General features: G+C 37.7%; 3 protein-coding genes across 4 annotated transcripts; all 3 read left to right on the top strand.

The window, feature by feature from the left end:
- Positions 1-530: 530 nt before the first annotated feature.
- Positions 531-11,266, top strand: slc13a3 (solute carrier family 13 member 3). Its single transcript, XM_031735876.2, has 13 exons — positions 531-1,275; positions 1,843-2,108; positions 2,475-2,653; positions 3,289-3,358; positions 4,435-4,614; positions 4,715-4,840; positions 4,975-5,067; positions 5,172-5,276; positions 5,388-5,485; positions 6,814-6,926; positions 7,298-7,459; positions 8,964-9,101; positions 9,180-11,266. The coding sequence occupies exons 1-13, from the start codon at positions 1,168-1,170 to the stop codon at positions 9,360-9,362; spliced, it is 1,821 nt and encodes a 606-aa protein (XP_031591736.1). The 5' UTR covers positions 531-1,167; the 3' UTR covers positions 9,363-11,266.
- Positions 11,267-13,952: 2,686 nt separating this feature from the next.
- Positions 13,953-17,746, top strand: LOC116317203 (osteoclast stimulatory transmembrane protein). Of its 2 annotated transcripts, XR_005609679.1 has the most exons (4): positions 13,953-14,018; positions 14,819-15,827; positions 15,911-16,724; positions 16,818-17,746. XR_005609679.1 is itself a non-coding variant. In XM_031735896.2 (3 exons), the coding sequence occupies exons 1-3, from the start codon at positions 13,981-13,983 to the stop codon at positions 16,259-16,261; spliced, it is 1,398 nt and encodes a 465-aa protein (XP_031591756.2). In that variant the 5' UTR covers positions 13,953-13,980; the 3' UTR covers positions 16,262-17,746. The 2 variants fall into 2 exon arrangements, 1 of the variants encoding a protein (XP_031591756.2); XM_031735896.2 differs by having other exon boundaries at positions 15,911-17,746.
- Positions 17,747-18,612: 866 nt separating this feature from the next.
- Positions 18,613-22,165, top strand: LOC116317204 (thyrotropin-releasing hormone receptor). Its single transcript, XM_031735897.2, has 3 exons — positions 18,613-18,644; positions 19,723-20,555; positions 21,434-22,165. The coding sequence occupies exons 2-3, from the start codon at positions 19,779-19,781 to the stop codon at positions 21,821-21,823; spliced, it is 1,167 nt and encodes a 388-aa protein (XP_031591757.1). The 5' UTR covers positions 18,613-18,644; positions 19,723-19,778; the 3' UTR covers positions 21,824-22,165.
- Positions 22,166-23,736: the final 1,571 nt, after the last annotated feature.

The raw sequence follows: 23,736 nt of genomic DNA, 5'->3' as shown, positions 1-23,736 counted from the left end.
GGGTTGGGCTGGGAAAGGCACACTGTAGCTGCTTCCTTGGCTGGAGTTTGGTTTCTTGTCTAGTCCTGTGTCCTTGACCTTTTTGCTTAATATTGGGTCTTCTCTTTGGTTTTATGGTCGCTTATTGTTATATTAGATTTTCAGATGATTTTATATCTCAAGCCTTTGCTCCTCTTTATTGATACTTGTATTTTTGCTTAGGGCTTATTTCATATAATATATATGATAATAATATAATAATTCTTTAATAGCCTTCTTCCTTTCATCTGTGTGAAGTTTAAGTGCATTTTGGTATTTTATTTGTGTTTAGTAAGTTACTTCCTGTTTTATTTTGGTAGTCTCGTGCCTTTCTTGCTTCTACCTTTGTTCCTGTCGCGCTCGTTTCACTTTTTTGACTTACCTACTTCACCCCCCCCACCAAAAAAAATTGCTGATGACGTGTGTGAAACAGTATAAATAGCCTTGCCCTCAGTCTTTAGGCGTCTGTTAGCCCTCCCTCTTGTTCCTTGTTTATTCTGAGTTTTGTTTGATTTTGGGTCACTTTTTTGTTTGTGTTGTGGACTTTGTATTTATTTGCACTGCTTTAACAACTTTATTTAAGGTCCGTTTTGAGTTTCCTGCATTTGGGTCCAAATTCACCTTTGGTCTCCTTGTTGCACTTAAGCTATTTGTGTACCTGCTGAAAGTGCCGAATTCAGATCCCGATCCCGCCCATTTTATTTTTCAAAAACGCAAAATCAGGCCTGTAGTGATCCACCATGTCAACTGCACAGTTTATTCAGATTTCATTTTTGTATTATAGGGATAAAATAATAATAGAAAAATGTCAAATGCTGTGTGAAACAAAAAATGTGGTCTGTTAGGCATTCAGTTATTTTTGCAGTCCAGCAGTTTCCTGGGTATCTTTTTGAAATGAACGTATGAGAGGTGACATTTCCATCTCTCTGCCCCTGAAGACACCTCACTCCTGTCATGCAAGAGTCCATTCAGTTGGGAAATTTGGCAGTAAGTCGACTATTTAACACACCATCACAGGAGGAGTTAACCTGTAGCAAAGCGTCTGGTTAATCTTCTCTGTGCTCAGCCACGGGCTTCAAAGTGCTGCCTCACAGGTTGCTCTCAGCCAGTCTGGACGTTTCCTAAACGGAGCACAACTTCAAGCCAGGGATGAAAATATCTGTACTGTCCAAGAAGCTGTGGTGCGTCCACAAACAGCTAATCCTTGTGCTCACTCCACTCGTGTTTCTGCCTTTACTTTTTACTCTACCGGAGAAGGTGAGTGAATTTTTTAAGTCACAGTTATGCATCCACCGTTTTCCAAAAAACTTGCACACACGAAAGCACGGTTGTCCTATTAGAAATGCATAACACAGGTGCAAGCAGGAGATTTATGTGTTTAAAATCAGACTATTTCGCAAAGGGTTTGGTCCATCTTTATACTTGTTTTGATTAATCAGAAACTTACAGACATGCTCATACAAACTGAGATTTTTTAAAGTAATAAATTTAGTCAATAATGCTAAAAACACTCACAACCTGAATGCTTTTTACTCTTGGTTAAGCACAATAAAGCTTTTGCTGGGAGTATTTTCACTGTTTGTGGACACTCCGTGAATCATCTGATTCGGCCAAAGAGTCAATAATGCAAATCTAAAACTAAAATGTTAACGATGGAAAAATTTATGTTGTCTCTCTGAAACACACATAATGTGAAGGATACACAAGTTACTGAAAACATAGTGTACACCGCTTTCTTTTTTCTTGTTAAGTCTTTGTTTTGTTTTTTAGTTGTTTTTTTGTATTATTGCACAAATATTAATGACATGTTACTGATCTTTTTAGGAGGGAAAATGTCTTTACGTGGTGGTGCTCATGGCTATGTTTTGGTGCACGGAGGCCCTCCCTCTTGCTGTCACAGCCATGCTTCCAGTCTGCCTCTTCCCAACCCTGGGAATTCTTCCAGCCAAAAAAATCTGCCCTCAGTACTTCATCGAGACCAATTTTCTCTTCCTCAGCGGTCTTGTGTTGGCATCATCGATTGAGGAGTGGGGCCTGCATCGCAGAATAGCCCTAAAGGTCCTTAGTATTGTTGGAGTAAAACCAGCCTGGTGAGAAAATAACTTTATCAGAAGGCAGTTTAAAGCTGATGAGGATTCTGTACTTATCCCATTTTAAGTAATACCTGCGACTTATTTTATTTCCCCAGTGTTGTGAACTTCTGTGCTGTCCAAAAACACCTAAGCCACCCTAACACATGTCCTTTTTACTTCTGTTTAAATAACGTTTCCCCAAAATGTGGTAGACAGTTAATTCAGAAAATTCTGCAACAGGGAGGGATACAATAATAAAACATATAAATGCCTGAATCTTTTGCATAGAATTATATATTTTAATTATTATTATTTTTTTATTTTTATTTTCATACTTAGGGTTGTTTACTGAGTTTAAGATTGTGGACAAAATTGTTTTTCCAGGCTCATACTGGGAATGATGCTGACCTCGTCCTTCCTGTCCATGTGGCTCAGTAACACCGCCACAACAGCCATGATGCTCCCTATCGCAAATGCCATCCTGGAGAGCCTGTTTGGTGATCTGGAAACCCTAAAACAAAAGTGCAAGTCTGTCGACGATCACGAGAATGCCGTAATAAACGGTACGCTGTCAGTTTTCACACTTTTACTGATGACAAATCAAGGTTTTCTTAAATAATTTACTGAATGAAAATGATTATCTATGAATGAGAGAAAACATTTGGTCAATTTTAAATCATTTTTTGGCTGAACCAAAACATTGTTTAATTCAGTCTCATTGTTTTCATAGTCATTCAAGCAGCAAAGGTTATTGTTGTGAAAGGGCCAACTGAACATTGAGCACTTCATCCTCAAATGAACATAATGAACATAAATTCCAATGAATGAATTAAAGACAGGTTGAACGTTTATCATCCAACCGTGTCTCTTCACAAAATATGTTTCATTCTGGAAAGATGATTGTTGCATTGTTTTAACCTTGTCCCGAAGAGCCTTTAATATATAATCTAACATGTGAACTTTGTGCAGTGTTTCCAATGCACTGTCTGACACAAAGTTAGTCAATCCTGAAGTAGTAATTGATTAAGGGGGCTTTGTTGACTCAAAGTCAGCTATTAAATATAACAAAAGTACACCATTGTAAAAGAGCTGAAACTCAGAATTCAACTCATGTTTGGACACTTTGAAGATTGAGTAAGTTACGGTTTCATGGTTACATGTCAAACTGTCAAAATCTATTTGATTTATTTTCTTGCAGGTCAGTCTAGTGTAAAGCTGCATTCACTGCCCTCAATGCCATCAGAAAAACAAATAATGGCAACAGAAGGGTAAGAAGCATTTTTATGTTTTGTTTTATTTTTATTTTTTAAAGGCATTTCACTGCACTGATGTCTTTGATAAATAACTGCACAAATATGACAGAAGTGCCATATACACAGCCAGACAGAAGAAATGTGGACAGGTCTACTTGCAGCAGAATTGCAAAGACAAACTATAATATTAGAAAAGCTCTGTGCAGTAGTGTAGTATTAAAAAGTGCTGCATGAATATGACGGTGCTGTGGAATGCAAAACTGAAACAGTGTTATATAATTGCAGACCTTGCAAGTCAACAGACTTATAAGTAACACAGTCCTGTCATTAAAATATGAGGATCTGACCGTAATTATAAATAGATTTTGTTAAAGTAGCAGGTGACGCTGTTTCATGTGCATCAAAGAGTTTTTGCCTTAGTCTTTCATCCTCAGCCCAGACAGTGTTAACTGACCTGTAATGAACAGATACAAAACAAAAAAACAGAATTCAGATTGATACATTTTCTCAGCCTTATGCTTAGGTACCCTGTTTCAGTGTTGTAGTACTATAGTTTAGGTTTACAGAACAATATGATTGCTTTAAACTTGCTTATAGCAAACAGGTAAAAAGGAGGAATAAAGCTGCTTTTAAAGATCTGTGTTGACTGAGGCTCATCATAGAAAGAGAAGAACTTTAGATGTTCTATAAAGCCCTAAAACATGCTGCTACCTAAGCACTGAGCCCATGCATTTTCTGGGAATGGAGGCAGTGATTTTGTACGTGATGTTCTCTGATTGTAAACATGACCTGCTTTCAATCAGGGTTCACAACAAGGTTAACCCTTAAGTAACCCTTCTGAGACCCAAATCCTGCTTCATAGTGCAGGCATCAGCTAATAACTTTTAATCTTTGTACTTCCCTTTTATTGTGTTCAATTTATTTTTTAATTACTGAGCTTTACATTTTACAGACTGTAAAATACAAAACTAAGCTAACACATATGAAGTTTGCAGATTTTTGCCATACAAACTAAAGAGTAATATCCAGCTGTGCAAACTCTGAAGTTTGTGTAATAATTCACATTTTATGTAAAATAATGCTTCTGAAAGGACTGATACACCAGAACTGACGGACCCGAGGACAGCTGAGGAGAGCCGAGCAGAGGCACAGTATCAGCTCAAAGTCTGGAAGGGGTTTTTGATTTGTATCCCTTATGCTGCCAGTATTGGAGGAACCGCCACACTGACGGGCACGGCGCCTAACCTCATTCTGATTGGACAGCTGAAAAGGTAGCTCTTTTGTTTTTGTGTAGCATTTAAACAGAGCTCATTCTGACACAGAAGTGATATGTTTCAGTGTGTTTAACAGTTATAATTTTGTCTTTCACAGCTACTTTCCAGACTGTGATCTTATCAATTTTGGCTCTTGGTTTGCATTTGCTTTCCCACTCATGCTCCTCTTCCTGTTTTGGGGATGGCTGTGGATTGCATTTCTCTATGGAGGATTGAATACAAGGTTGTGTATCTTTTCTTGCTAAATTTTTCAATAACACTATCAGCATTACAGGATACAAAAACTGGTCCATTACATGAGTAAGGTCTTTATTTTATGAGAGACTATGTTTACAGTATGTTTTGAATTTTTTGCAGATTGTGCTTCACAAAACAAGACAGGAGAACCCAGGCAGAAGCCAGAGCCAAGGCACTGATAAAGGAAGATTACAGAAAACTAGGGCCCATAAAGTGAGGACTCGTGTATGTCTTGAAATCTCATGCAATAGATGCTAGATGAAAAATTTCTAGGACAGAGTCTTTGACTTACTCTTATTCTGCATTCATGCTTTCAGCTTTGCAGAGGGAGCCATCTCTTTCTTTTTTGTATTGTTTGCCGTTCTCCTCTTCACAAGGGATCCAAAGTTTGTGACCGGCTGGTCTGTGTTTTTTAAAAAAGGGTAAGAGAAGCTGACTTTTAAAACCTTGTATGAAAGCAAGCACATTGTATTCTGCTTCTGTGCTCTATTATGTGTCCATTTCTATTTTGTGCTTGTCTTGTTGTCCTTCAGGTACGTTTCGGACGCGGTCACCGGTGTCATCATTGTGTCTATATTGTTCTTTTTTCCTTCACAAAAACCTTCTCTGAGATGGTGGTCCGACCCTCAAGGTTAGTGATAGCATATCTGCTAAAATGCAATTTATGAGGCATCATTGTCTGATTTCAGTTCTATTTGTTACCATATATAGGATTTTCTGTCGCAATATTACAACTTTGATAAGTCAAAAGTTAATATCTAAGAGCAGATATTTGTGGAAAATTCAAAGATTCTGTCTCTGTTTCTAGAACAGCTTTTGCAAAACACAGAAATTAAGCTGAGGAATGTTAATAATATAGATTAGAGAGTCTGAGGAAAGTTCCCGTCTGAAAGTGAGACTGTAGTTTCTCTGTTTCTGTGATTAGAATAATCTCTTAAAGCTATGTGGACACACTTTGGGGTTTTTTCTTTGTGTGTTTGTGTACTTGTATTTTGGATTACTCGGGTTGTAGCTACATGCATGAAAAGTCCATTAAATAATCAAATTCTGGTGAATCTCTTTCTCTTGGTGGACAAAAAAAATGTCTTATGGAAATCATTTTATTGGTTTGGTTAACTCCAAAATGTGAATACAAATGCGAATCAGCATCCGCTGAAATGGAGAAACGACTGTGTGTGTGTGTGTGTGTGTGTGTGTGTGTGTGTGTGTGTGTGTGTGTGTGTGTGTGTGTGTGTGTGTGTGTGTGTGTGTGTGTGTGTGTGTGTGTGTGTGTGTGAGTGCTTATGTTATGTTCAGCTGGTCAAATAAACCACTCGATGCTGGAAAAGAAAGCAAACCAAGGGGTTCATCTGTCACTGAGGGTCACATTATTCGAATAGAGCGGGTTCACTCTGTGTCAAACAGAGTAGGACTTTTAGCTCATTAAACTAAAAATGGAGCAAATAAATACAAAAATATGGTAAAACTCCAAAAGAATATTTGGTAGAAAGCACTAAAAATTGTATGTTAACATGTCAAATATGTTATATGGTAGACTATATGGTTTCCTGCTAAGCAGTTGGGTGGTAGTTTGATCTTCAACTCATCCATATGTTAAAGTGTCTTTCATCAAAACACTAAACCCAGAGATACTTCTTCCGCCTCTTTAAGATTCAAGATTTTTATTTGCTATTTGCGCACAGGACCAATAGTCCATGCACATTGGAATTCTTGTGCAGAGTTCTCCAGGTCAAGTCAAACTTTTTACAAGATAAAGACAAAGCAACTAAAAAAGGAAAATAGAAATAAAGTAAGGAATGGATATTTTATACCGAAGCACAATTTTTAATTACTCATTGAAAAGTTTAACAATTAAGTTTAAGGATTTTAATCTCACACTGTATTGGTGCACAATAACCTTTACATTTTTCAAAAAATGACAAACATTTTCTAATTGTTTCATCTCACCCTTTTCCTCAGCTTTAAACACTCCTTATGTGCCTCTCCTGTCATGGAAAAAAGCCCAGGAATCGGTTCCCTGGAATATCATTATGCTGCTTGGAGGCGGCTTCGCCATGGCCAAAGCTTGTGAGGTAAAGATGTTACATATAATATGTATGTAATACATATAATACACAAACAATGTTTCCTGTCTCTGTGCTAAGCTAAAACTGCTATATGGCGCCTATGGTGGCATCCAACTTTTTAGCAAATATTTTAGGACTATTTCCCAAAAATACCAAAGGATGCTGTTATTTTTCAGTTTGCTTACTAACGTTTCTTTAAACCTCTATAGTTTAGAGTGGAAATGGAGGAAATTAAAGTCTACTAAGTCTGTTTATTAAAGTGTGTCTCTGCTCTCCTCCGGCTGTCAGTGCTTTGTTTGATTCAAGTTCTCTGCTTTGGTTTATTATGTTGTTATTTGATCTTCAACCTTTCACCTCTGTCATGTGGCATTCTGCAGGAGTCTGGACTCGCGTCCTGGATGGGAGGCCACCTCCAGCCTTTGGCTCAAGTCCCTCCTGCTGCAGCTGTGATGTTGATCACTGCTTTCCTGGCTTGTTTCACTGAGTTTGCCAGTAACACTGCCACCATTATCATATTTTTACCTGTCATTGCTGAACTGGTAAGGCTGGTCTACAACCTAAATATATACAGTTTTAGACTGTATGCGAAATTAAAGTGAAAGTATATCATCAGATTATTTTTTTATTCCTGTGTTATATTTTAGCTGAGAAAAATATCTTCACATATCAGTTTACCTGTGTAAGGTACAAACTCATTGCACAATGTCAGTGCAATCACACTGACACAGATGACCATCAGGGAAACAAACTGGACGACTATCTTACAAGATAAAGAAGTCAAAGTGAAGGGTGAACAAGTTTTGCTGTCGACCTTGTCCATTATGTTACTCGGAGGTTTAGTGGGCTTGTTAAACTTTTGCAATAGATGTTCTTATGTTTGTAGCCTGTTGGACATTAACTGTTGTTAGACAATTATTATCTGGGGCTTAAGTACTCCAAAACAATGCCTACACAGGAAGAATAACCACTTAATAGCATGTAAATGTAAAGGCTAGATTTAAACTTTAGGACACTAAGCTGTTATTACAAACACAAACAGGCACAACAAACATTTTGCTTTTACTGTATTTGAAGTTTTACACGTGCTAAAATAATTATTTAGTTCTAGACTAGATGGATAGCTGTAAAACATTTATCTTATGGGGATAACAAGTGAATGGCGTTTCCTATATTTTTATTTTTTCCCCATTCTGCAGTACCTTCATTAGTGGTGTTATTATTTGTTATTTAACTGGTTACTGAATTCCCATCCTTGAGCTGAGTATTTTGGCCATCATCATCTTGTTTTGAAACTGGAAGTTACAAACAATGGGTGGCGCTGACAATAAGACTTAAAACTAGTGATTAAGACCATAAACTCATCAACAAAGTGTTAAATGAGTTTACAGATCGAGGCTTACAAACATCCATTTCCCCACAGATCCCAATACAATTGTTTTGTAACTAGCAAAGTTGCCTCCATCTTCATACACAGTCTATAATTTTATCATATAGAGTGAACATGTGATCATGTTGACACTAGCATTTAATAAAAAATTAAAAGTAACTATTCTGTACATAGTTAGTTTATATCAGCACTGTAACATGATTTTTCAGAAATGTAGTCAGTGATGATTAAAGCCTTGAGGATTTAAACAATCTGTAGGCTAGGGTGCCAAAGCACACAATAAAAGAATGGAGTGATTGACTGTTATTGCATTTACAGCCCATATTAGTTTCTGTTTCTTTTTGAATTTTTTTTTATTACTTTTATGTATTATATGTTAATTGAACTCCAGTGAATATGATCTTGTTGCACTTCAGGCTGCAGGGAGCCATGCAAAACCAGCTCCTGTATCTTTTTTTGCAAAGTATTGCTCCAAAATGAAGTATATAAAACTTTTATGCTTCTGTATTATGCTGCCTTTGCCAAATGACTAATGAGTGTTCTTTTCACCACTGTCCCCTTACTGTACTTTAAATGTAAGATTCTGGATTTTCACTTCAAATAAGCATAATGAGCCTTTTTATACATCCTGTCATAAACATCTTTTCCCTCTACAGGCTATTAATGTCTCAGTGAACCCTCTGTACTTCATGATACCTGCCACAGTAGGATGTTCATACGCCTTCATGCTGCCAGTGTCCACACCACCCAACTCGATTGCCTTCGCATCTGGACATCTTATGGTGAAAGACATGGTAAGATCCTCATTGGCTCTTGACCTTGAAAATATTACACAAAATTACAGCTTATGTTTTCCATTTTTGGTTCCTCAGGTGAAAACTGGCGTTGTGATGAACATCCTGGGTATCCTGTCAGTCACTCTGGCAATGAATACGTGGGGCATTGCCATGTTTAATTTGAATACTTACCCTGAATGGGCTGTCCCATTTAACAAGTCTGCTCTTGTGACCAATGCGCACTTATCTGTGGCTCAGTCGCTTAATGCCACGTTGTGATCACACACTAGATTTTAGCAAGAAGTTAGTATAGAAGACGTATCAGAAGAGTGAGCAGGGAGGAAAAAACTGAAGTAGATACAGTTGTGATCAGAAGTTTACATGCACTCATTGTGGGCATGTATGTCTCTGTAATTTAGGGCCTTTAATGACTTCTTTGAAATAGACTTTTTAATGGGTGGGATGATTACACAGCAGACATTATTAATTGGAATATTTTGGATTTTTGGTAATCCACTCAGGGTTAAAAGTATACATAAAGATTCACACATATACATATACCAGCACTAATATTGGGTCTCTTTGGTAGCCACCAACAAGCTTCTGGCATAATTTTGGCTGGATACTCTTGTTCCATGGGAATTTCCCTATGGACAGTGAGATAAACTGAGATAAACTTTTAGGTGAGAGACTTAAGACATCTACCAATGAGAGTGAAGAATACTATTGATTGACATAAATAAATTAGTGGGTCACCTAGGCAACCAGGACCTGAAATGCCCACTAGGTGGCAATTTTAAAGCAATGCACAACGAGTGAATCACTTCCAGTGTGGACGCAGCTTAAAATCGTTACTGAATTCCTTAGTTTCCTGTTGTTTTGAGTATTGCTTAATTCAATTAGTATTGTTGAATGACTTTTATGGTGGCAAAGAGAAACTAACAATTGTAAATCAATTACGATCACAAATGAGAACAAGCCTTGGCCTTGTCAATTTAAGACACTGTAGAAGCTTCAGCAACACGCAGTAAAAGATTAGAAAAGATTTAAGTGAATGTTTGTATATAGATAGATAAGCCCTTTATTTGTCACTTGCATATGCAGTGAAATTGGAGCCCTTCCGACTGTACATACATTTCACATACATCATATTGGGAAGATGAGGAGAAAAAAGAACACCAGAATGAGCTCCTAAAGGAGGACAGTTTGAGAACAGAAAAAAACACCTCAGCACAGAGAGCACATGAACACACCATACAACATAAAGGAAGTGCATCGGAGGCATTTAGAGGGGGAGGAGGGTGATTGTATATCTGTGTCTGTCTATATATTTGAGCCTGTATGTATACTTTTGACTTTATGTGGATTAGAGAAACTCCAAAGTAAATTCAAACTTAAGATAAGATAACCTTTATTAGTCCCTTGTGCACCTAATTCTTTTTTTAAGTCATAAAAGATGCTGTAAAAGTCTTTCCACCCTTTAAAAAGTCTAGTTCAAAGAAATCATTAAAAGCTCAAAATTGCCATGACATTCATGCCCATGATGAGTGTATATAAATTTCTCACTACAACTGTATCTGTACTGTCACAGCCAGAAAACACATTGTTCCAGCTGTTAATGATGCTTTGAAAAGGTTATCATATTTGACTGCCTTTTTAGGCTCTCAAAGGTCTAGATTTTAAGCTGTGAACAGATTTCGTACAAAAGTGTTAGGTTTTAAAGACGATGAAGCAATACATGAACTCAGTTAATGAGAGTTGATGTGTTGCTAAGTTTAAAAACTGCTGAAGTATTTTACTCTCTGCTTTCTTAAAACTGAATTAGAGCAACATTTAACCTCAAACACATGCTTTGAGCACTGAAGAGTGTTTTATATTTTTTAAATAATCAGACTGCAGAGTGTGCTGTTTGTATTGTTACTACAGGCTGACCTCTGCTGGAAGAAGGAATGAGACTGTGAATAACACTTTTTAAAGTATATATTATGGTTAAAATCAGTAAAAGATTGTTACTTGTTTATGTTTCACGTGGCACACTGCTAAAGCAATACCACATAAACAACATTTTAAATCATCTCCTTTATTATATTATGAATCTTGACTAATGAATGTGTGACTTTTGTTACATGGTGATCTGCACTCATATATTGTGCTGTTATAAATAAAGCCAGTTTGTATCTTGATGTTGTTTATGTATTTGTTATGCACAGTTTTTTTAAGTGAGTTCCCCTGTTTGTATCAGGAAAGTTTCTTAAACTCTTTTAAATGGAAACATTTACCAGCAACACTGGATGGAATGATGGAACATTGCGGCCCCTGCACACACACACACACACACACACACACACACAGCACAAAATTCCTTATAATGTTCGCTTGGTGTTCTCACATGCCCCAACAATTGTTAACTTGTGCAGTAATGTGGTGGTTATTCAGTGTAAGTGTTGCCACAGCAAAAGGTCTGTAGTGTTTAAATGTGAAATCAAAAAAGTTATCCAAAACTAACAGACCATAGCCAAATGTACTAATATGTACAACAAATACAAAGGCTACATGCTTTGTGTGTGTGTTATTCATAAAATTTGAAACAAAAAACAATTAGTATTTGAGACTCAAAATAAATAGGCAATTTTTACCACTGTAAGCAATTAAGTATTTTGTGTATCTTCTCTAACAGCTCACAGTGCGTGCACAGCTGACAAGTTAGCTTAACACACTTTAACTTGAATTAGTTTAAGGAGGCTTTTAGGAGCCATGGGTACAGCTTTGATTACAAAGACAGATATGCTAGCAGCAAGTGTCTGTCGTAGTCCTGAGTCTTGACTCAGTTTTGATTTCTTTTGATTTTTTTTAACTTTTATTGTTTTTAGGGTGTCTGTCTGGCTTTGGGTTTATTGATTAGAATTTAATTCATTTGTGTTAGTTTATTCCTGCCTACTCAATTTTGTCTTGTGAAGACCGTTGTGTTTACTTACTTCCTGTGTCATTTTGGTAGTCCTTTGTATCTTGTACTTTAGCCTAGTTATGCTTCTTTTGTCTCTTTATCCCTGATTAGCCTCACTTGTTGTACCCAGCTGTTCCCTATTCTGTGTGTCTCTCAGTACAAAGAGCGTCAGGTGTCCTTTATTGTGGTGTCTCATGGATTTGTTATTCTTCTTTGGTTTTTGTATTTGCATATGCTTTTAGGTCCCTTTGCCCATTTAAATATGACAGTCCCTTAAACCTGAATTCTTTCTGATGTTCACCTGACTCACTTGGTCCCAACAGAAGTGTAAGGAAAAATAGCCTCCATCTGCTTCGAATGTGTGACCTCATTAAATTATTTCCTTATGTTGGTGCAGTCTCAACACTAGTTTAAACTCTTATTGACTATAACAAAGTGAACATTATGGTTCCTATTAGAGTCCAAAAGGGAACTAAAACAGGGTGTGCTTTCCTGAAGCTGGTGTAACAAAAGTAAGCCAGGATGTCCAAACTATTAAGTAACAAATCAACAATCCCAAGACACAGTGCCAATAAACTTCCTGCGTATTCAAGACCTGCGTGAAAATTATAGTCCATTTGGTAGGTAAATAAAACATGGCTTACGGACTGAAGATGTAACATTAGCTTGTCTGCAGTTTCAGGACACCTCCCAGGAACCTTATGATTTTTTTGGCATTGCTTCCACCAAACCGAGTAACTAAGGACGCAGTGGACAAAATGTAAAACACAGGGTGGTTACTGAATTTCAGCTTTTATTTGTTTAAACTTGATGCAATTCTGATGTTTTCTGATGTTCAATTGGATCAAAAAGAGAAAAACAAAGTCCAGCCAAAATGAGTGACTAATTGCAGTAGTTTTAAGGCACTACATAAAACAACTGATAGATTGAAACTAAACAAACCCAGACTGTTCGTCCTTTAATTCGTTTTTTTCAGTAACATATATAACACATTTTTGGCAAGCCAAATTTGGAGTCACCTACTGACTATGAAGTTACAGTTACTATAAAAATAAATTCAAGCAAGCACATAAATCAAACTTTATAAAACTTTACATCATGATGAAAAGGAGTACCCCTCAGTACCAGTCCCTTCATTCTATAAGTGTTTAGTAAAGTTGTCTGAAACGGTCAAATCCCAACAATCTTTTTTCCTTATGGTTTTCATTCATCTCTCTATTTTGACGAAAGCAGTCATCTTATCCTCAAGAAACAACATGGGAAATTTATCAATGAGGTCAGCGATTTGATCTCCAGTCCCGGGACAAATTACAGAACCCAAATTACCCCCAGCGCACTTCCCTCCCACCATTTTTACTTCTCTGATGGGCAAAAGAAGGGTATGCTTTTTTCCCCCCCTAATATATACAATTATGAAGTAACCCTTCATGGATTTCTTGCCTCATTCAATAGCCCCCCAAAAAGTTGTTGCTACATATAATTACCTAATATAGCTTATTCCCACCCAAGTTCAGTTGACACAATACAGAAAGTAAAATTTCAGTGGTAGAAACCTTTTCAACTACAAAACAGCTTTATATTCACATGACAAACCAGAGGACAGATGACACACAAAAGTGTTATGTCATCTAAACTATTTTCAGTTTAGAAGAGGATTTATAAGCAAAGGGCTCTGTTACTTGTATTGACAGTGTCACCATCATCAAATCATTCTGAAATCGCACTTTGGTTAGTGTGACCTGCCACATCGGGCTTATGAGTGTGTCATGCTCTCCATATGATTTTGTGTCATGTGTGGTTTAGATGCAGAGGGACTATCTTTTCTATTTTCCCACGTGGAACTTGTAGGCGACCAACATGACAGTGACTGTTGCGCAAAGTTCCCCTTTTTAGCCTTTACAGTCCACCAACACTTCCTGTTTATTTTCTCAGGCTCATAATTTCTTAGAGAGGATGAAGATGATAACAGAAAATTTTGTTTTGCCTGTCAGGTAGGAGTTGATCCTCTTTTTTTTGTTGTTATTAAATTATTTATAATTAACTGTTATTATCATCATCATCATCATCATCATCATCATCATCATCATTATTATTATTATTACTAAACTTTTGCTTTCCAGTGTGTCTTTTACAAACCCAGGCATTGAAAATGCATTATTTGTAAAATAACACAATAGGGAAAAAATAGTTTCATGTTGTTGTTTTTTTTGTGATGATCACATGCAGACGGGAAAAAAAGTAATGTTTTAGTTAAGCATATGTTTCAATATTTTAGCCTTATAGATATCAGTGATGTTGTTTCTCCTCTGATCTTGAGTTTCTTTAGATTGAGCATAAGGTGTTGCTTTTTGAGATGCTTTAGCCTACTTTACTTTGTCAGACAAGCTCTAGTTTAGTGATTTCTTGATTCAACTGGACTAACAATTCAGGGCTTGGAGGAAGAATTCACCTTTCCAAAAGATGTAGTTGATCATGTAATTTGTGATTTAGGGGGAAAATTACTTCTTTTACATAGCGCCAGGTAGGTTTGGTAGGTATTTTTTCCTTTAATAAATGAAATTATCATTTAAACCTGTATTTTGTATTTACTTGGGTTGTTTTTATCCAGTATTCAGATTTGTTAGACGATCTGAAACGTGACAAATATGCAAAAAAAATAAAAAAATAAAAAAATTAGAAAGTGGACAAATACTTCTGCGCTGTTAAGTGTTAATTAGAAATGCTTAGAGCCACTTCTCTGATGAATCTTTAAATATTCTAAATAGAAAGTGTTGTATTGTTTTCTCCTCAGAAAGAGAGCAGGATCTTGCAGACAGGCCTTAACGTCTCTGCTGTCATACCTCTGGGACGTTTACTCGGCACCTTCTCCTGCGGGCAGAGACATCCTCACTCTGCTGTCTCTCTGTTTCACACTTGCATGTGTTACTGGTGGCTTGCTTCACCACTGGCTGTCAAAGAGTCTGAGATATGATTACGAAGCATCGGTTCAAACTGTCAGTATCTACAGTGTGAGCATGTTTCTGGTCTCCTTCCTGTGCCATCCCCTGCGCTGTGTGCTAACAATGATCCTTCCTACAGTTTGCACCAAACAAGGACGGAAACTCCTCATCACGGCCTCTGTCATGATTTTGGTGCTGAATGTCATCCCTAATATCACAGTAAATGTGGGAGCAGTGGCACGCATCCTGAAGTGCACTGCTGAGGGTTTTGCAAAGACTTTATTAAACTCATCTGAACCTTTGAACAAAGCCAAGACAGACCTTGTTGAAGAAGCCATCAAAGTAAAGTGGGAGGACTTGAGCATTGTTACCAACTTAAGGACTTTGGATCATTACACACATATTGATGTGTCTGATGTCAAAAGCATGTTTACCAAGATAATTGGGAAGATAGAGGTCAACTTCTCACATGCCAGGAACCTCCTCAGAGAATACAAATTGCTGTCAAACCGGATTCTTGCTGCCGTCTTTGTTGCACTGCTGATCGCTGAATCTGCACGCTACTTGAAATCTTATCTGACATCAGTTCGTTTTGATAATGGGTACATCTCCAAAGAGCTCTTGCAAAAACTGCCAATCAATGAAAGGCCAGCTAAAAATAAAATCAATCTTGAAAACTGTAAAGTAATAAGTCAGGAATGTTCCTCTTGTTTCCTATCACTGATTGTGGTAACTTTATATTTCATTGCAATAACCCTAATAGTAGTTTTGGATCATGTTGTGTACTACATAGTTCAGATGATTGCACCATGGTTGCTGGACTTTCCACCTACATCTGCTGTTATAAGTGTCAATTATAAGGTAAGACAGCACTCGTTCCATTTAATCTTTTTTTTTTCTTTTTGGCTTATTGGAGTCTTTTATAAATTTGTTTTTGCTTTTAGGTTCAGTGGTTCCCCCCTGCGTTTTGCATTATCCCACAATCCTGCATCAAACGGGAGCTGGTAAACTTCCACAGGGATTACAAGTGGAATTTCAGCCCTGGGCCATCTCTCTGTGATGTGACAACTTCAGCTCCAAACCTGGGAGTCACACTCCTGCTGGGATGTCTCTGGCTGATGAGCTACTTTCTGGTTTTCCTTGAGGTTTATGCAAGGCGGCTACGCAGAAAAATCTCTGCATCCTTCTTCAGAAAGCAGGAGGAGAAGAGAATAGCTTACTTGATGAGGAAAATGCACGTGAAGAAAAATAAAAAACACCAAAAAGGGGACATTTCTGTTCATGTGCAAATTTGAATGACATGTAACAGCTAATGAATCGACTGCTATGACATTGGGTTGCATGTTTAGACCATTTGGATCAACTTATCTAGTGGTACTTTCACTTTGTGATGTAACCAAAGTTGTGTGGATGTGTAATTTTGTATATTGGTATGATCTGTCCTGTTAGTCTATGTCCATACTTTTAATTACGAACTCTAATAGAATAGCTTTGCTTGATTCACAGTTCAAAAAGTTATCTTATACTGGGCTTTGGTGCAGCCCCTCTCTTTATTCTCTATCCCTACTCACACCCATCAAAGCCAACTGTAGATTTTTTTTTGATTTTTTGCAAACAAAAGGTTCATGCCCACAGAGCTGTGTATTTGTGTCATATTAAGGCTGACGCAAGAGTACAAGAGTAGAAATAATAGAGCTGTCTCAATCCTGACCTTTTGGCTCACAGGGTTTACCTGCACATACACTGATCTGACTAAAGGTAATTATTTTTGGTCCAGGTGTTGGATTTATAACATTTATGTTTAATATTGCCGATGATGCCCTGTAAAAAGTTCATTTTTATTTTGTGTAGTGGGCCTCAGCAAGCTGAAGCATCATAAGCCTCCGCTGACTGATCTTGAAGGTAAAGCCTCCCAGATGCTAAAGTGACTGTTTCTTGTTTTCTTTGATGTCTGTATCATTCGGTGGTCTTCTCTGTTTCTGTTTTGCAAAATGTAAACTGAATACAGTGCATCCTGTGTATGAGTCACAGTTATAACACCTTTCCTCTGTAAGCGAGTCAACAAACGCCTCTTCAAACCTCCCGCCTGTGGTTCAAAGCGATGCACCAGCACTTCTGCTGAATCTGCATCTTGTTTTGGACAGAGACTCGCCTGGTAACTTTTTCCCCCCATGATATCATCACAGAGCAATGTTTTCCGTGTTCTCTTTTATTTCTTTTATTTCTCTGCGAGTTAGCCTTCTTTCTTTTTTTACCACTCAGCCCCACTAGATGCCACTATGGTGCTTTGGACAGCTGGGGACAAAGACTAATAAGAGGTAGCAGTTTCTGTCAGGAAATGAACAGTAACAGGTCGGATCTTACAGTTTTTTGAACACTGTACTGACCTGAATAGCTTTAATAGATTAAATGAATCTGTTTCATCCACATGTCCAATGATTCGCCAGCTTATTTTAATCACAGTGCCCCTATTTCCTTTCTCTTTTGCATATCAGTATGCTCCTGCTTTAAATTCCCATGAGGCTGTGAGGGTTTATTTTAAGACCTCATCCCAGAATATTAATAGAAGACTTCTTCATCGTCTATTTTTACTCCTGACTTTTGGCCACTTCACAATTGTCTCAGCAGCGTAGAGATGATAATAATAAATTATTCAGATTTTCTCTGATATTATGAGTTATTACTCCCGTGTTATAATAAATAAAACAAAATAAAATAAATCCCTTTATCATCCTTTTTATGTATATTTTTCATGAAATCTGACATATATCTTTGACAAATAATGTGGGCTTCTAAACACATTAATTATAATCCTCGTTAAGCTTTCATAACATGAAGCAGTTCAATCAGAAAATTACCTGTTCTGTAACTTTTTTTCTTCTTTGACACTGTTACATATTCATTACATGCAGTCTGCAGACTGAAAATCCAAGAATCTGCTGTGCATTAGTATTCTCAGTGACAGCCTTGTCCAAAGACAGAGGGTCAAAAAGCTTTTTAATCTGTTTTCAATCATTTCTGATTTTGTGGATGACCAGTGTTTACATTACTTTGTTTTTTCTGCTATGGGGAGTGCAACAATTTAACAGTATCAGCATCTACCCACACATGTATAATGCCAGAAGCTGTAAAAGCGTTCCCAAATGTGCATCATGGGAATAGCAAGACTCTTAATCTTAGGATGTCTGTGTCTGTTTGTCCCTCTGGGGAGAAGAATTATTCTAATTCTACACACTTTAGAAAACTGGAGAATTTAATGTAAATTATACAAGGAGAAGAGTTAACTAAACTGCATCTAGTGTCCACAAAGGCTGTACTTAATACTGCAATTAGTGCTATTTTAATTGCATGTTCAATCATTCCAGTGGATGGTGTGTTGAATTGCATGGTACCTACGCTGTTCTTTCAGTAATTACAGGGTTATAGCCACAGAAGCTGACATGATATTCAGGGCTTGGATGGTAAGATGAAATTGATTTTTACGTGGTGACTGTAGGAGGTGGGTTTGGATATAATGGTGTGAGACGGAGGGAGGAGTATATTGGGAAAGGAGAGAGAGGGAGAGAGAGCGAGCGAGTGAGACAGATGTGGGCGACTGGAGCAACTCTGAAAGAGGATTAAGCAGTCACTTGTATTTCCTGGGATACTGCACCTGGGCACTGCCTTTCACAAATGATGGTAAGCTGCCAATTTTTTTCCCATTATTATCTTATTATTTTATTTCCCTGAACTAAATCAAATCCAAACGTGCATTTTTGTTCTTTCCCGAAGAGTCCGGCATTTGTAGGGGAACTGGGAAAGTCTCACAGTTTTGATCACCCTAAATTTATATTGCAGCATTGCCTTGTGAGATTTTTTTAAAGGGTCACGTTGCTGGAAATTATAGATTTGGTGTGCATGATGGCCTTTAATGTAGAGGTGAACAATCATTTCAGTTTTGAGGGCTACATATTTTTAATCACAGCCAAGAATGAAATAAAACCAGTGTTTTAATAATAAGCTGAATAAAGACAACATTAGCATTTATGAAGATGGAAGTTTAGCTTTTTAGAAGCATAATTGTAGCACCTTTTTAAATCAAGTTGCTGCTTTTAATGTGTGTATTGATGGCTGTTAGGACTATTTTTTAAAATCTATTATCGTTTACAGAACTTTTATTGCTACAGTTATTTCATGAAGTGTGACAAAGTGATGTTTTCAAGCCTTGTGCCAGAATAATTGCAACAGGAGTCCATATAGGGATGAGATTAAAGTGAGTGAATGGGTCAACAAAGCGCTAGACTAAACATTTCACACAGTATTATTATTTAAAAAGTGTAACCTTAACAAAATGCCTCATTTAACCTAAACTAGCTTGAACTTAATCGACTTAGGTTATTGTTTAGGTCATTGTTTAACAAAAGCAATTTGTCTATGCTCATGTTTGTTTATTTACGTTTATGTTTGTTCATCTTATAATGTATTATTGTGTTTTGTTGCCTTTAGGCCACCATTACACCAGAAAACCTTCAGGTGGACTCTGTGTAGAGATTATGTTTTTGTTTGTTTGTCTGAATTTGACTTCTTGTTTATTTATTTACTAATTTTAAACTATTCTTATGATTTGCCTCTTTTGATCAAGGTGCAAGGGAGTATTAAACTTTTTGAAATCCAGACAAGAATTAAAGGCTTTTACAAAAAGTGAATTGTAATATTTAACACCTTGCAAGCAAAACTGCTGTCTAATAATTTTGTTTCTCCACATTTTTGCCTTGAGGATTCCCATTTTGCCCCTGAAGATTAACTGAATATTGGTAGGTGGACTTGAGCAAGATGGAGAACAACACAACCACCTTTCAGGATGTCAGTCGGGTTGTAAATCTGACAGAAATGCCTCTGAACCCTCTTGAAGAACAAGTCATAACGATATTTTTGACCATGCTCATTTGTGGAGTTGGGATTGCTGGGAATATCATGGTGGTGCTGGTTGTTCTGCGCACTAAACACATGGTGACCCCGACTAACTGTTACCTTGTCAGCTTGGCTGTCGCAGACCTCATTGTGCTCCTGGCTGCAGGCCTGCCTAATATCTCTGATGTTGTAGCCTTCTGGATATATGGCTACACAGGATGCTTGTGTATAACTTATCTTCAGTACCTGGGCATCAACGTGTCATCCTGCTCCATCACAGCGTTCACTATTGAACGATACATTGCTATTTGTCACTCCATAAAGGCACAGTTCCTATGTACTGTTTCCCGAGCCAAGAGAATCATAGCTGGAGTGTGGATTTTTACCTCGCTCTACTGCACGATGTGGTTCTTTTTAGTGGACACAGATGAAACCGTCTATACCAACGGGGTGGTCGTCACCTGTGGCTACCGTGTCTCCAGAAGCCTCTACATGCCAATTTATTTCCTGGACTTCACTCTGTTTTACGTGATCCCTCTCATTGTGGCCACTGTGCTGTATGGGCTCATTGCCAGGATTTTGTTCATGAGCCCTCTGCCTTCGCATCTCAACGACCGAGCCGGAGGCGGGTCAGTTCACCAGGGGCACTCCAGTACCACCAACAAGGCCAACAAGGGTGCAGTCTCTGCAAGAAAACAGGTACTGCTAAGGTTATAAAGACAAGCAGCTTAGAGGAAAAAAGAAATAAAAGTAATAAAAGGGCTTTTTTGAGTGGTTCTGAATAAAAATCCATTTTTAATTGTCAAAACAGATTTAGGTTCAATCCTAATAGGGTGCTCGTTTGGGTTCAAAGTGGCTTTGTGGATTGGTTTGGCTATACCACAGTTAAATAACTCAACAGCCTGACAAGATAGTTCATAAACACACTGAGTATTCCCAGAGGAGGAAACCAGTCTCTGCCATCCCCGCTAACCTGACCTTTATGGTTTTGAGTGAACTAATAGAAAACTATTAGAGTGTTTGCCATGACATTTGGATTGGCCACTCATTTCCCCCTCGAGGTGGACTGTAATTGTTTTGTTCTTCAATTATGTTTTCATCTAGCCTAAGGAAACAATTAATCAAAATTTTCATTTGTCCAAATTATTTGTTCATAGCCAAAAGGTACTCACAAGTCCCATCAGCCTTCACTGATGAGACTAATTAACAAATGTCTTCAGGGCTAATTTGCAAAAGTAAACACTATGAATATCTTCAAGGACTTAAACTGAGTGCTAGGATCTTCATATCAACGTATTATTTATCATTTGGCTCTCTGTGATAGCAGACTTTCTCACTGTGGTTGACAGGCTCTTTTATTCTCACTGCAAGCATGTTTGCAAACTGACCTATCCTGTCCTTATGTACAGCCTTAGAGCTATTTATGTGCGTCATTGATTCTTATTGGGCATCCTCTACAACACTCACTTGACAGTAAACTCTGAGTCATGGCATGCAGTATGTCTGCTGAGATAATTCACATAATTGTATTCTTCCTCATTGTTATTCCTTATTTCCTTCCTCTGCTGTCCCAATAGATAACAAAGATGCTGGCTGTTGTGGTCATCCTGTTCGCCCTGCTCTGGATGCCTTACCGAACGCTAGTAGTGGTCAACTCCTTCATTGACCCGCCGTACCACAACACCTGGTTCCTGCTCTTCTGCCGGATGTGCATCTACACCAACAGTGCCATCAACCCCATCATTTATAACCTCATGTCTCAGAAGTTTCGTGTTGCATTCAAAAAGCTCTGCAAGTGCCCCTGGGGCCACAGGGAGGCCGAGTACAATGTGCCGATGTATTACAGTGTGATGAAGAATTCAACCCATGAGTGCAATGAACCGGTCACAGAGCAAGAAGAAGTCAGTTATCACATCACCCACAGGTCCAACATGACAGATGATGAAGCTCTCAGCATTTCTTCGTGAATTTTCATGGAGACATGAAGCGTTTCAGTGATTGTGCGTGTTTTAAGGGTCCATTGTTACTGGCTGTGGGTGCATGATAAATTAATTATGACAATCTGTTATTCTGATGTTTAGGCTTCCTGTTATTTGCACCTGTTACAAAAATAACTACTGTGAAATCATTTTACGTGTGGTTTAATAGTTGTGGTACTTTGTGAAACAGTATTGTAACACCTATGTTGTAAATATCAGTAGAGTCTGTTACCTATGATCTCAGTTACCTCGCCAAAGGAGGTTATGTGATTGATTCAGTTTGTTTGATTGCATGATTACTCAAAATGTTATAAATGGATTTGCATTTTACCAGAGGTGGGGCAAGGCCCAAATTAGAAGTTATTAACTTTTGGAAATGCTCAAGATCCAGGACTTTTTGGAAGGATTCTTTATCGCAGCACTTTGGATCATATCTTCATAAATACATATCGAATTGAGTTAAGAAAAAAAATGGGCGACACTGTCTTGATGTTATATCTTCCATTGCATCCTAATTTCAACATGACTAGGGGTCCATAAAGCGAGAATATTTGAATTCCTGCACGAGTGTTGACAACTTTCAGTGTTTCAAGTATTACATAGTAGCAAAATCTTTTTTCTTTATATCCCATTAACCCTCATTGTCTCTTCCCTGAATTTAGACTAACATATAATGCTAAAAACTAAGCAAATCTTATCCCCTCATCCATCCACCAAAATTATTCCAGACTACAAAGGATTTTTTATGCAGGACATGTTTGTATCATTACTTTTTCAGTCCTGCAGGAAAGAGGTAATGATCATGGAAAGCCTGATGGCAAACACATCAGTTTTGATTCGAAACATTAAAATATAGCCAACGGAGATCTAACAACAAGCAACAATATTAAATAAATATTGTGATGCTAATTGGCATCAACAAGTTTGCACTCTCCCTTATCTTCTTATTGTTGTGGTGTGCTGCCAGCTGTATCACTGCGTGTCTTTGCACCTAAATATATGCAGGTCCATTTGTCACTTAGTATGTAAAGAACCAGTGTGAGGCCCATGTATTAAACATTTACAAATGTTTTGTATATATTGCATTTATCTATTCTGTATTTGACTATGGCATTTTGTAAACAAGCTTGTGTTTCCCTGTGAACTGGGATTAACAAATCCCCTTTACACATCTAAATGTATTCATTATCTTTATGACAGTTCTGTGTGTTGAATTAAAATAAATCCCTTACATATTATTCAGGCATTTCTTTTAGAAAACAGGGATTTAATGTAGATTTGCTTTTGTGAAGGTGATTTACAAGTACAGTGGGGAATTAATTATTTGGTCCCCTGCTGAATTTGTTCTGGTTTGCTCACAAAGAAATGAACAGTCCCTATTTTTGCAGTAGTTTCGTTTTAATGGAGAGAGACAGAATATCAACCAAAAATCAAGAAAAAATGCATTACAAAAAATTCATGAACTGAAAGGGAAATAAGTATTTGATCCCCAAGCAAAACCCTACTTGGTGGAGAAACCTGTATTGGCAAGCACGGTGGAAAGACCCACTACTCTTCACAGAAACTCTCTAATTCCTTTATGTTTCTTGGCTGCCATTTGCCAAATGGCAAAGCTTCAGCCCTAATCACTGATTTTCAAAAGGTTTTAGATTTTCTTCTTCTTTAGCCACTTCTTTGTTGCCTTGGTGGTATGTTTTGGGTCATTATCATCCTGGAAAGACACATCCATGCCCCACCTTCAGTGTTCTGGCAGAGGGAAAGAGGGTCTCATCCAAGATTCTATGCTACATGGCACCATCCATTGGCCCTTAGTGTGAGAGCTGATGTTGTTCTCTAACCTTAGAAGAAAAACAGCCCCAAAGCATAAAGATTCCACATCCATGCTTGACTGTGGGGGTGGT

The sequence above is a fragment of the Oreochromis aureus genome, linkage group 20 (genome assembly GCF_013358895.1).
Source record: "Oreochromis aureus strain Israel breed Guangdong linkage group 20, ZZ_aureus, whole genome shotgun sequence".
Classification (NCBI taxonomy): Eukaryota; Metazoa; Chordata; class Actinopteri; order Cichliformes; family Cichlidae; genus Oreochromis; species Oreochromis aureus.
Note: the sequence above shows the minus strand (reverse complement) of the source record. Positions and strands in the feature narration are given on the sequence as shown.

Excerpts from the sequence above, each read along its gene's own strand:
- slc13a3 (XM_031735876.2), top strand. The coding sequence starts at position 1,168 with ATGAAAATATCTGTACTGTCCAAGAAGCTGTGGTGCGTCCACAAACAG. Across the intron at positions 5,486-6,813 it reads ATGGTGGTCCGACCCTCAAG|CTTTAAACACTCCTTATGTG; the intron begins GTTAGTGATAGC and ends CCTTTTCCTCAG. Across the intron at positions 6,927-7,297 it reads CCATGGCCAAAGCTTGTGAG|GAGTCTGGACTCGCGTCCTG; the intron begins GTAAAGATGTTA and ends GGCATTCTGCAG.
- LOC116317203 (XM_031735896.2), top strand. The coding sequence starts at position 13,981 with ATGAAGATGATAACAGAAAATTTTGTTTTGCCTGTCAG. Across the intron at positions 14,019-14,818 it reads AATTTTGTTTTGCCTGTCAG|AAAGAGAGCAGGATCTTGCA; the intron begins GTAGGAGTTGAT and ends TTTTCTCCTCAG. Across the intron at positions 15,828-15,910 it reads TTATAAGTGTCAATTATAAG|GTTCAGTGGTTCCCCCCTGC; the intron begins GTAAGACAGCAC and ends TTTTGCTTTTAG.
- LOC116317204 (XM_031735897.2), top strand. The coding sequence starts at position 19,779 with ATGGAGAACAACACAACCACCTTTCAGGATGTCAGTCGGGTTGTAAAT. Across the intron at positions 20,556-21,433 it reads CAGTCTCTGCAAGAAAACAG|ATAACAAAGATGCTGGCTGT; the intron begins GTACTGCTAAGG and ends CTGTCCCAATAG.